Source organism: Vigna radiata, chromosome 11 (genome assembly GCF_000741045.1).
Source record: "Vigna radiata var. radiata cultivar VC1973A chromosome 11, Vradiata_ver6, whole genome shotgun sequence".
Taxonomy (NCBI): Eukaryota; Viridiplantae; Streptophyta; class Magnoliopsida; order Fabales; family Fabaceae; genus Vigna; species Vigna radiata.
Genome location: NC_028361.1, coordinates 7,845,732 through 7,857,966, shown reverse-complemented (window position 1 = coordinate 7,857,966; position 12,235 = coordinate 7,845,732). Strand labels below are relative to the sequence as shown.

Here is a 12,235-nt window from a genome sequence, read left to right as displayed (position 1 = left end):
ACCATAAATTCATAATCTACATTCATCTAAAGTTTTTAAATAATTTCTATTTCTTCAAATCACATGCTCTGATCTATTGAATGGTTAATGTTGATTAAGCTTTTATGTTATATTTTTTTTATCATTCATGAGCAGTCTTTATAGTTTTCTAATTTGAGATTTAATTCTAGGTTATTCAATTTGTCATGAGATTTTTTTCGGTAAGGAAAATTAATTAATATTTTAAATAAATTTTATTTAATTTATTTGAAGTTTCAAATATTTAAAAGGTTTTTTAATTAACATTAAAAAAATATGTTAAATCGTATAAATAACTTAATTATTATTTTAAAATGTGTTTAAAATTTTAAATAAATTTAGTAAATTTAATAAAAATTAATTTCAAATTTTAATTATGATGAGAATCATATTTAACCAATGATATATATGTGGAAGTATTATTTTGTTTGGTTATTTTCTTTTATTTAACAAACTGCAGATTATGAAAATTTCTTGAAAATGAAGAGAAACAGAGTAGTTGAGATTGGATGCTGAGACAGAGTTTCATTTTGACGATGATGTTGAACTCAAGAGAGAGGGATGAATTAAGGGTTGACCTTTCATTGCCATAATAAGAGACTGAAATTGGAAGATGCAAATCTGAGTTTCTCTGTGATTTGTTGTTCTTTCCATTGATGGCGTGTGAGGAAGTGCTTCATTCGAGGCCTCTGTTCCTCACGATCTACACCGTTGTCATCATTGGCATCGTTTTTTCCTCACTCTATGTCTTCTCCGCCATTCGTTATCCCTCCACCAACCCCTCTTCTTGGTCGCTTTCAAGTATCCTTCACTTAACTCTACCCTTTTTCACACTCTCTCATTCATACTCATTTTCTCCTAAATTTCACACCTTTTTTCTTACTTCCTGTCAATGTCACATATCCTTTTCTCAGTTTTAATTTTCTTTTCAATCTTCCTTAGTTGGAGATACAGAATGTTTGAGTAATTGACATTGCTTCCGCTTTTGCGTCCTTTAATTCACTGTTATTTGTTAAGGGGTCCTTTTGTATGACACTTTTCAATACATTGAGCTTCTTTTGTGTTTTCCTTTTTGACCCTTTACCTGTTTCATATGTGGGTGTGATCCAAATTGAAACCTTGAACTGTGCATGTTTTTCAGATGAAGATGTTCATCTTACAGAACAGACGCTCAACGGTTCTCGGTTAGCAACTGGGCATGCTGTGCCTTCTGTTCCTCCGGAGGCACGAAATGTGAGGACAAGACCTATTTTGGATGTTCCTCCACGCAATAAAGCGATGCCACCTTTTGAGGCTTTCAGATTGACCAAAGAATTGATTAAGAAAAGGGTGAAAGATAACATTATAATAGTTACCTTTGGTAACTATGCCTTCATGGACTTTATTTTGACCTGGGTTCAACAGTTGAATGATCTGGAAGTTTCTAATTATCTTGTGGGTGAGTGTTTCAATTTAAGGCTTCCAACTTTCACTATCATGTGTTTTTTTATCGCCCTTGATAGAGATGCATATCCGGCCTGTATTGTGTACGGTTGATCAGAGTTTGTAAAAGGGATTTGAACTTACCTTTTAGGTGCAATGGACACCAAGTTGTTGGAGGCGCTTTATTGGAAAGGGATACCTGTTTTTGACATGGGCAGCCATATGAGTATAGAAGATGTTGGCTGGGGTTCTCCAACATTTCATAAAATGGGGAGAGAAAAGGTTATTCTGATCAACTTGATCCTGCCTCTTGGTTACGAGCTGTTGATGTGTGACACTGACATGGTTTGGTTGAAGGTGCTTTTCTCCATTTCTCAATACATGTTTGGTTTTAACCTTTAATGGTGATTCATATGCTAGCTGTGTTTATTATGAATCATCCAAATTTTAGTAGTAGCTGCAAAATGTGTACGATTACAGCATTTCATCTTTTTATTTATTTATTTATTTTATCAATGTATTTTTAGTTTCTTTTCCAGCTTGTTAGTTCCTCTGTTCATATCCGGTGTCCTTTCTTTATCTTGTTCACACTTCTTTGTGTGCAATTATTGTGGGACTTCTTATCTATTATATTCGATATACATAATCATCTTTTAAGGAAATCGCCTACCACATTATGTAATTGTTCGTCTGAGATATATTTCATTCTTAAAACTTATATGCAATTACGTGATCATGGAGCAGAACCCACTTCCATATCTAGCTCGTTATCCTGGAGCAGATGTTTTAACATCCAGTGATCAAGTTGTTCCAACAGTGGTTGACGATAGTCTGGAAATTTGGCAAGAAGGTGAACATTTTTGTACAGTATAGTGAGCAAAACTTACTTCTTTGATTTTTACTGTTCCCATATTGGTTTTTGGTAGTAGTTTTTCACTTCCGACAATTTTGAGTTATATTGAACTTTATCTGCAAGAGAAAACCAAATAACATATACGGGTTGAAAATGTTTCTTATATGAATGATGGAGAACCTTTTATACAAATTCCATTTCTGGCATTATTTTTGAGTTTCCTATCAGTTGTTTGCTATGGCTTTAGATTAGAAGCCCGCAAAAAACACAATCCAATATGCAAACTATGTCTAAGACTCTGAAACTTTTATTATATTATATGTCTTGTCTCTATTTAGGAACAATAGATAATCTTATTGAAGTTATTGCACATTCTTTGGCATATCAAATTAAAAATACCACACATTGAAGTTTTTTCTACCTGATTTTTGCTTTGAATCTCAAGCTCTTTTTCACTTATTTAACCTCTCGGTCCCTCATTCTATCACATTTATTATCAAACTTTATTAGCTTTAATGGAACAGATACTATATTCATAATTGTATCTATCACCTTGTGTAGTTGGTGCTGCCTACAACATAGGAATTTTCCATTGGAGACCTACCGAGTCTGCAAAAATATTAGCGAAGGAATGGAAAGAACTGCTCCTAGCTGATGACAAGATATGGGATCAGAATGGTTTCAATGATCTTGTTCACAGGCAGTTAGGACCGTCGGTTGATGAGGACAGTGGACTTGTTTATGCTTATGATGGAAATCTAAAGCTAGGAATTTTGCCTTCAAGCATCTTTTGTAGTGGACATACATATTTTGTCCAGGTAGGATCAAATTTTATTTTCAAATTCCTTCTTTTTCGAATTATAAATGTTATATACTTTATGTTTTCTTTTACATATTTAACTGTCGGAGTGAACCTTAGAGAAACAAACTGTGTCAGTTGTTCCTAAGAATGTACTTGCATTCATGACTGTAGGCTATGTACCAGCAACTCAGATTGGAGCCATATGCAGTGCATACAACATTTCAATATGCAGGCACTGAAGGAAAGCGCCACCGACTTCGTGAAGCCATGCTTTTCCGTGACCCACCAGAATACTATAATCCTTCTGGTAATTAGTTATTTCTCCCTCAATTTTAGCTAGCATATAGTTGCTTTGTATTCTTGCTGAAAACCCATAATTGGTACTTAATGTTTCAATGCATTATTTCATTATCTGTATGTGGTTGATATATTGACTCCCCCATGAGGAACCTTTGCAGGGGGGTTCTTGTCATTCAAGCCATCTATTCCAAAAAGCCTGTTGTTAAGTGGGAATCATACCATCCAATCACATTTTACACTTGTTAATTACCAAGTATGCATGTATCGACCTGATCCTTTTCACTTCTGCATTTTCAATGGAAATTGTGATGTTGCATCTCCTCATTTATGCTGTACATGAATTTGTCCAGATAAAACAGATCAGAACGGCACTTGCTATTGCTTCTCTTTTGAACAGAACACTGGTGAGAACTATTTTCTTGATAATATATGATATGCTCCTCATTTTATAATTATAATACTCCTCTCAAGATGTAGTATATAAGTTGTATGTACTAACCTTGTTGCTAATATAATTGCTCCTCGGTTCTCTTAGACACTTGGTGATGTGTAATTATTAATCATACAAGGTTTATTTGGGAACTTTTTTCAAATTTAAGCCCTTTAATAAGTTGCTTTAGCCATATGAGCTCACAAGTGACTAATGTTATTGCCATGTGGTTTGTTTCTGCACTTGATCTTGTCAAAACATTTTATTTCTTACTTTTGTACAATATTAAATTACCTCCGACAACAACATAGTATCTTGAAAGTGGAGCTTGGTGACCCTTTGCAATAAACGTCAAAATATCCAACAATTTGAGTATTTCCCTCATCTTTGCAATTGAGGCCTTTGACTGGAGCATTCCCAATATACTTTGGGATCCATACAAGTGCATCCCTACTGTAGTCCTTCTGAAGGAAAGTAATGTTATGGTGACATTTAGATCTTTAAGGGACTAATTTGGTGGCATTAAATTTTTGAGATACTAATTTTGTCATGAAGGACTGATGTAGTGCTGATGCTTATAACTTTAGAGCCAATTTTAATATTTTCTCTAAAAATCATTTAGGACTGCAGTAATATCTTCTACTTCATGATTCCTTCATGCTTTTCTTTCCTCTTTCTTATTGATGTAATATAATTAATTTCTTATTAGTCAATTCAATTAAAAGAACTGGCATATTTCCACAGCCGAGTTCTTCACCCTCCTGATAATATCTCCTTTTAGTAATTAAGATTCCGTTAATAAATGCGTAAAAAGGTTATTGGTGTAAACAAAGGGTGTGTGGGGTTGAATTTCTCATGCTTAAAGCTTAAGCAGTCCTATCATCCAAAATAAAAAATGTAATAATTTTTTTATTGCATAACATGTTGTCATGGTTGATATATGTGGTCAACTTTTATTCCTAGAGCATTTGATACAGCTGGTTTGGGGTTTCTTAATGATTATGATTAATGATTTCTTTTTGCAGTGTATTTTCATTTTAGAAAGTATATAATTTGATCTTAAGTGGGTTCTTTATGTGTATATGTTTAGGTTGTGCCTCCATTATGGTGCAGGGTTGATAGGCTATGGTTTCCCCATCCTGGTGTTTTGGAGGGGTCTATGACTAGACAACCTTTTCTCTGTCCACTGGATCATGTATTTGAGGTATGTCCAGTTTGATCAAGTGGCTCCTAAATTATTGTCGTTGTTCACTTATCTTTATATTGTCCGGGTTGATGAATAACAGCCTTAGAAGTGTTGTTGACAAGTACACAGGGTTTGTTTGGACAAACTTCCACATAAGGATTTCTGGAAGAGAAAAGTAATAAGAAAAAATAGAATGAGTTTCTTCATAACTTAAAATTAGCTTATGAATGTCAAAACATAAAAATTTAGAAAAACTAAATGAGTGAGCTTCTACAATTAGCTTATTATAGAGGAGCTAATTTCAATTTTTTTTCTACAAGTTTTTATGGAAAAGTTTGCCCAAACAGACCTCCGCTAGAAAGATTTTCGAAATTGATGTTTTACATATTTGCATGAACTAGGCACGATGGTAGTATCTGCTTTAGATGTGAAAAACTGAGAATGTAAATCAAGGAATAATTTTCTTGGTATCAAGGACATTGGGTTCCAAAAAGACATCAAAGCCATATGAAATATCAGTTTCTCACGGATAGCTTGCTTCGAAGGAAGGGGGAGAAAACAAATCCTCTGAATATTAAAATGGAGGAAAAAGTGGGAGGGAATGGTCTTTGTCCCTGTGATTTCTCTTCCATTCTCCTTCAAACTTCTGAACCAAGAAAAGATTTTTTCACCAAAATTTCTCCTTTTCCCTTCCTGTTCCTCCAATCAAATTAAATCTGAATCTTTTGGATTTCAATTTGTGGGATGACAAGAGAAAAATAAGTTCATATATATGTAAATAAAAGGATTGTTATAATTGTAGGCGTTAGATTAGTGATGAAAGAAATATGGGACAAGCATGGGAAAATCTATGATTCAATGACAGAAGTTACGACAAAAAATTTATTTTAATGGTATTATTTGTATTTAATAATTTTAAAAAATTAAATGTAACTTTTCACGTTTGGAAAACCATATGCCAACATGCTTCTAATAGCAGCAACGTATAAAATCACTATTAAATTTGAAAACCTGCTTCCATAGAATTGGTCAGATACTTAAACATTACTATACTAAGCACTTTTCACTAAGTAAAGGCTACTTAATTCTCTCAAACTAAGTTGGTAGTTGTTCCCCAAACATTACTGAGATTTCAAAAGTTCTTTATCATTTCTTAGAACTGTAGTATTTTATATTTCATCACTACATATGTCACAATTTCAATTTTTTCTTGGAAACTTCGTTGGTTAATGCAATTAATTTTTGGCTGCTTCAATAATTTATTAGTTCTAGGAGTGGAGGGACTGTGCTAATGATTTGTAACTTTTAGATATATTATCTTTATTTTATATTTATCTTTTATTTTTTTTTTAAATAAAATCTTCTATTTATTATGATCAAATAAGAAATAATAACAAACTAACTAAAGATAAAAAATAAATTAAAAGATAAATATAAAATAAAGATAATATATCTAACAGTAACAAATATTATTTGACAAGGCCTATCCTATGATGTAATTGTGGATCATATATGCCCTTATAATTTAAAAGAAGCTCAAGGGAACTGGAGTCAGCTTGAAGAGTGGAAATGAGTTTTCAGTTTGACTACATTGCTCACCACTTCTAGTCCATAATCTACATGATTATTTGTATTTTAAGAAAGCTTGTATAACTATTTTAGGCATTCGATTCAGATTAAACATAGTGTCCCTTCGATGTTTTAAACTAACTGACAAATTCTATGCTTTATTTTATTTAATTAATTTTTTGTATGGTTTAAAACTTTTTGGCTTTCACTAATTCAGATGTCCATGTTTTCATGAATTAGATGTAGTCTTCAAGTAGGATACAGAAAGAAGAACTCTGCATATTAATACCAAATAATATACAACCTTTTTAATTATCTGTGCACGAGTTTACAACATTTAATGTAACAACCTCTTGCCTTTCTTCTGTGTAATAATTAAACATTTTCTCTCACTGTCGTGTGCTCTGCTGTTGAAATCTACTCTGTTGCAGGTAAATGTCATGTTGAAACAACTTCCAGAGGAAGAGTTCGGCCCCGGAATAGATATTAGAGAGTACTCGTTACTTGACAACCCCTCCCTCCCCTCAGAGGTGAATTACATGTCATTTTCATTTGAAATTGTGATTATTCCTTTCTTCTTGTATCTTACTCGGGAAACTTATACCGGGTTTCTTGAATTCAGGTGAAGAATTCATGGCTTGATGTTCAGCTCTGTAAGGAAGGAGCTCAAGATTGTTTTGCATCAAATAATACCACTATTGGGGGAGTACTCAAATTTCCAAGGCATAGCAATGAAGAAACGGTACTTCAAATTTTGATCCATTTAAGGGTTGTTTTATGTACTTCAAAGTCAACCCTAAGTAAAGTACATATTTGTGTGCCGGATCTTTTAGTTATACCAAGTATATTAACTTAAATTAAGGATAAGCAGCTGATTCGGAATGCTCACTTGGAGTATGGTGTGAGAAATTTTAGTTATGTCTGCAGTATGAAAATTAAATCTGAATCTCAAAATAAGTAATTTTGGTGTCCAACTTGTAATTGTGCTGGAATCTTTACCAATCACTCAAACATATAACTCAATTTTCTTCCTTCAAAAGTAATTCCTCCGTAATATCTTCAAGTGAAGACTTTCTCTTCTGTAGGCAGCTTTCTACCCTTTTTTTCCTGGAATAAGAACATTGTTTTAAGAATTGCATCTTAGGAGGATCTTTTCATGTAGGTAGTGACCGCCCATACCACAGCCTCATGCCATCAACATTGAGCCCTTAGGTTTATCAAATACTTTTTTTTTTTTTTTCATTTTCTGGCCCTGGAAATATATTTTTGGCTTTGCACAATTTCCAGGTTATATATAAAAGACGTTGATCCCGGTTGTTTTTACTTCGAATTTGCAGTACATGAAAGTATTCTCATCATTCAAGGATGTAAAAGTAATTCAGTTCTCTTCAATGCAAGACGCTTTCACAGGTTTCAGCGACAAGGCAAGGACTACTTTACTCATTTCATTTGAAGTTCCACTTTTGTATTTATGGCAAAAAAAATGAATAGACATTCATGTTTATCATGTCCTGAGCCATTCATATTTTTATCAGGAAAGGGAGGACAAATTTAGAAACCGTGTTAAACGGTATGTGGGTATATGGTGCTGCGTGTTTGATCACACTCCTGGACACATTTATTACGATATGTACTGGGATGAGAAGCCTGAATGGAAGCCTCTCCCTCCTCAAACTTCTGCGGATGATCATCCACCATGGTGAGGTCAACTTCAGGTTTATGTTTGTTTCAACACTAAGGACAGGAGATACAAGGAAGAGATTTCATTAAAAGGTGATTTGGTTTCCAACTCATTTCCAAGACCAAGATTAATCACAGAAGTTCGGAATGTCCACATTGATGATGCTAGTTGTTAGAGAGATGAGAAAATGTCATTCTTGTGTAACAATGGAAGGGCATGCTTCGTACCAAGTTTCCAACATTGCAGTTTTTTAGCCCTGATGTCTCTGTTGATATTGAATTGCCTGTAATTATTAAAACAGGAACAACTGAATGCACCACCCCTTTTCAAATTTTGGTCAGTATTTAGCATTATCTATTGGGAGTAAAATTCCTAGAACTCCTTAATTTAAAAAATATTTTATTAAAGACCAAAATTCAGTTAAAAGCACAAGTATTTGATGCAAAAGATACGGATGAACAACTGTTCATCAAACCTGTTTCGCCTCTAGCATCACGTGACTAGACCAAGACAACTAAATCTTTAATACAAAAAATAGAGTTTGGCAACGGAAAAACACTGCTACAGTATGTTTATGAATGGACGAGTTACTACGCAGGAGCTATTTATTGTTATGCGTGGCCTTGCAAATTGCTAAGCTCTCAAATTCACGTTCTTCGGAGCAAGACAGGATTTTTTATACCTGAAATCAATAATGAAGTAAAGATGAAAACCTGGGTAGTCTACGAATTGACGTTGAAGTATATAACAAAATGGGCTAATGGAAAATTAGCCTTGCTTGGACCTGGAATATCACAATCATTCCATTCAATTTCTTCGCAGAACCACCAAACTGGGAACTTCAGCATTGTTAAACGACGACACAGGGTCCCCGTATTCTCATGTTAATGTCGTTGTTTTCTCAGTGTCATTCAGCTGTTTGAGGAAATGCCACACAGAACTCTACGTGCGAGTGATATTCATTTTCAGCTTGTTGATTATATCAAACTGTCCCTCAGAAAGCCAAAAATTGTGAGTGCCACTGCTGCCCATTGTGCAGCATTAAAGTTAGGTGCTCTAGCTCACCTCCCAAACTCAACATCTCTACTCACTGTTTATTCTAGAGCTGGAGATTTTGCTTCCTCAAAGAGTTTGTTTGATGAGATTCCCAACAGAGATGTGATTGCTTGGAATGCTATGGTTGCAGCATCTCTTGAAAATAAGTGCTATAGAACAGTAATGGACTTCTTAGAGAAAATGATCAAGGCCGAAACTAGGTTTGATTCCACTACTCTATTGCTTATGGTGTCAGCTTCTTCACTGATGAAAAACTTTGACCAAGGACGGGCAATTCATTGTGTGAGTATAAAATATGGGATGCTAAAGCATATAGGTTTATGTAATGCTCTTATTGACATGTATGCTAAGTGTGGTGATCTAAGCTCTTCCGAGAGTGTATACCAAGAGATGGAAGGTAAAGATATCATTTCGTGGAATTCGATAATGAGAGCCAGTATTTACAATGGTGATCCAGTGAATGCATTGTATTACTTCAAAAGGGTGAGTTTTTCTGAAGAAACAGTAGACAGTGTCAGTCTATCTTGTGCCATTTCAGCATCTTCAAGTTTGGGAGAGCTGGCTCTTGGCCAGTCCATTCACGGGCTGGGAATCAAGCTAGGTTACAAGGACAGCTCGTACGTTTCAGTTTCCAACTCTCTCATTTCATTATATTCACAATGTGAAGACATCGAAGCTGCTGAAACAGTGTTCAGAGAAATAGCACTCAAAGATACTGTTTCCTGGAATGCAATGATGGAAGGATTTGCATCAAATGGAAAATTTAATGAAGTATTTGATCTTCTGGTTGAAATGCAAATAGTAGGGTCGTTCCCACCTGATGTGGTGACATTAACTACTATACTTCCACTTTGTGCGGAACTGATGCTCTACAGAGAAGGAAGAACCATCCATGGATTTGCAATTAGAAGACAGATGATTGTATCTCATCATGCTATGTTACGGAACAGCCTGATAGACATGTATTCAAAGTGCAACCTGGTGGAGAAAGCTGAGCTCTTGTTCAATTCTACCACAGAGAAGGACTCGGTCTCATGGAATATAATGATATCTTGCTATTCCCATAACAGGTATTCTGATGAAGCTCAAAAATTGTTCAGAGAGATGCTACGTTGTAGCCTAAACTGCAGCTCCTCGACCGTTTTTGCTATTCTTTCTTCTTGCGACTCCCTTAACAGTCTCCATTTTGGAAAATCAGTTCACTGCTGGCAGTTGAAATCTGGATTTTTGAACCACATTCTTTTAATAAATTCTCTCATGCATATGTACATCAATTGTGGATACTTAGCTGCCAGTTTTTCAATTTTGTATGAGAATTCTGCATTAGCAGATATAGCTTCATGGAACACACTGATTGTGGGTTGTGTGCGATGCGACCATATCAGAGAGGCTCTAGATATTTTCAAGTTGATGAGACAGGAACCTCCTTTCAACTATGACTCCATAACCCTTGTAAATATCTTGTCTGCCTGTGCAAACCTGGAAATATCAAGCCTAGGAAAGTCTCTGCATGGCCTTGCTCTTAAGACTCCTTTGGGATCAGATACTCGGGTTCAGAACTCATTAATTACTATGTATGGCAGGTGCAGAGACATCAACAGTGCCAAAGTAGTGTTCAAATTCTGTTCCATTCCCAATCTTTGCTCATGGAATTGCATAATCTCAGCTTTATCTCATAATGGAGAAAGTAGAGAAGCATTGGAACTATTTCGCCATATTCAGTTTGAACCAAATGAGATCACCATTGTTAGTTTTCTCTCTGCTTGCACACAAATCGGTGTCCTAAGACATGGAAAACAGGCCCATGCCCATGTGTTAAGGACTGGCATTGGAGATAATTCATTCATATCAGCAGCTCTTATAGATTTCTACAGCAACTGTGGAAGATTGGACAGTGCCTTACACGTATTCAGACATGCAAAGGAGAAGTCAGAATCAGCTTGGAATTCGATGATTTCTGCATATGGATATCATGGAAAGGGTGAGAAAGCAGTCAAACTCTTCAATGAAATGTGTGAGTCAGGAGAAAGGGTGAGCAAAAGCACTTTTGTTAGCCTTTTATCTGCATGCAGGCATTCAGGACTTGTAAAGCAAGGCATTTGGTACTATGAGTGTATGTTGGAGAAATATGGAGTACAACCTGAGACTGAGCATCAAGTATATGTGGTTGACATGCTTGGGAGATCAGGTAGACTGGATGAGGCTTACGAGTTTGCTAAGGGGTGTGACAGCTCAGGTGTTTGGGGAACTCTCCTAAGTGCATGCAACTATCATGGAGAACTCAAGTTGGGAAAACTAGTTGCTCAACGTCTCTTTCAATTGGAACCTCACAATGTTGGATATTACATATCATTGTCAAATATGTATGTAGCTGCAGGAAGCTGGAAAGATGCTACCGACTTGAGACAATCAATCCAGGATTTAGGTTTAAGAAAAACTGCAGGTTACAGTCTTATTGATTTTGATTTCTGATAAAAGGGAGAGTTATTTCACTTCGAGGTCAACATCACCTTGGCATAATAGCAATATTTATAGATGGATACTATTACTTTCTGGCCAAATATGTTTTTACACCCATATTCCCTATTTTCTCATTCAAAAGTTCACTTTTCTATTGACTAAAATACTCCTACAAGTGGATTATCAAGTGTTTCATTGGATTAAAAAAATATTTTCATGAACAAACCATGGTAGTCGATTATTTAATTAATTGATAACCGATAACTTACTTTTAGTTAATAAATTAAATTTTAGTAAATGTTACACAACATAAAATAATATAATTGCATAAAATTTATTTCATGAATCAAATTTGTATTTTTAAATAAAAATATATTGTTATCTAATTATAATTTAAGATATTTTTATAAATAATTAAATTCTTACAAAACTTTTTAACATTTTTATTTATTTTTTAA

At 34.7% G+C, this 12,235-nt stretch overlaps 2 protein-coding genes across 2 annotated transcripts; both read left to right on the top strand.

Annotated features, from left to right (window-relative positions):
* Positions 1–472: 472 nt before the first annotated feature.
* LOC106778102 (arabinosyltransferase XEG113) lies at positions 473–8,601 on the top strand. The gene is made up of 13 exons (XM_014666016.2): positions 473–819; positions 1,160–1,456; positions 1,592–1,797; positions 2,185–2,290; positions 2,855–3,111; positions 3,267–3,402; positions 3,554–3,648; positions 3,746–3,799; positions 4,916–5,029; positions 7,012–7,110; positions 7,203–7,322; positions 7,918–8,004; positions 8,116–8,601. Exons 1-13 carry the CDS (start codon positions 675–677, stop codon positions 8,281–8,283), a joined length of 1,884 nt encoding a protein of 627 aa, XP_014521502.1. The 5' UTR covers positions 473–674; the 3' UTR covers positions 8,284–8,601.
* A 212-nt stretch (positions 8,602–8,813) lies between these two features.
* Positions 8,814–11,887, top strand: LOC106776702 (pentatricopeptide repeat-containing protein At4g19220, mitochondrial). The gene has a single exon (XM_014664181.2). It carries the CDS (start codon positions 9,189–9,191, stop codon positions 11,787–11,789), a length of 2,601 nt encoding a protein of 866 aa, XP_014519667.2. The 5' UTR covers positions 8,814–9,188; the 3' UTR covers positions 11,790–11,887.
* The last annotated feature ends 348 nt before the right edge of the window (positions 11,888–12,235 follow it).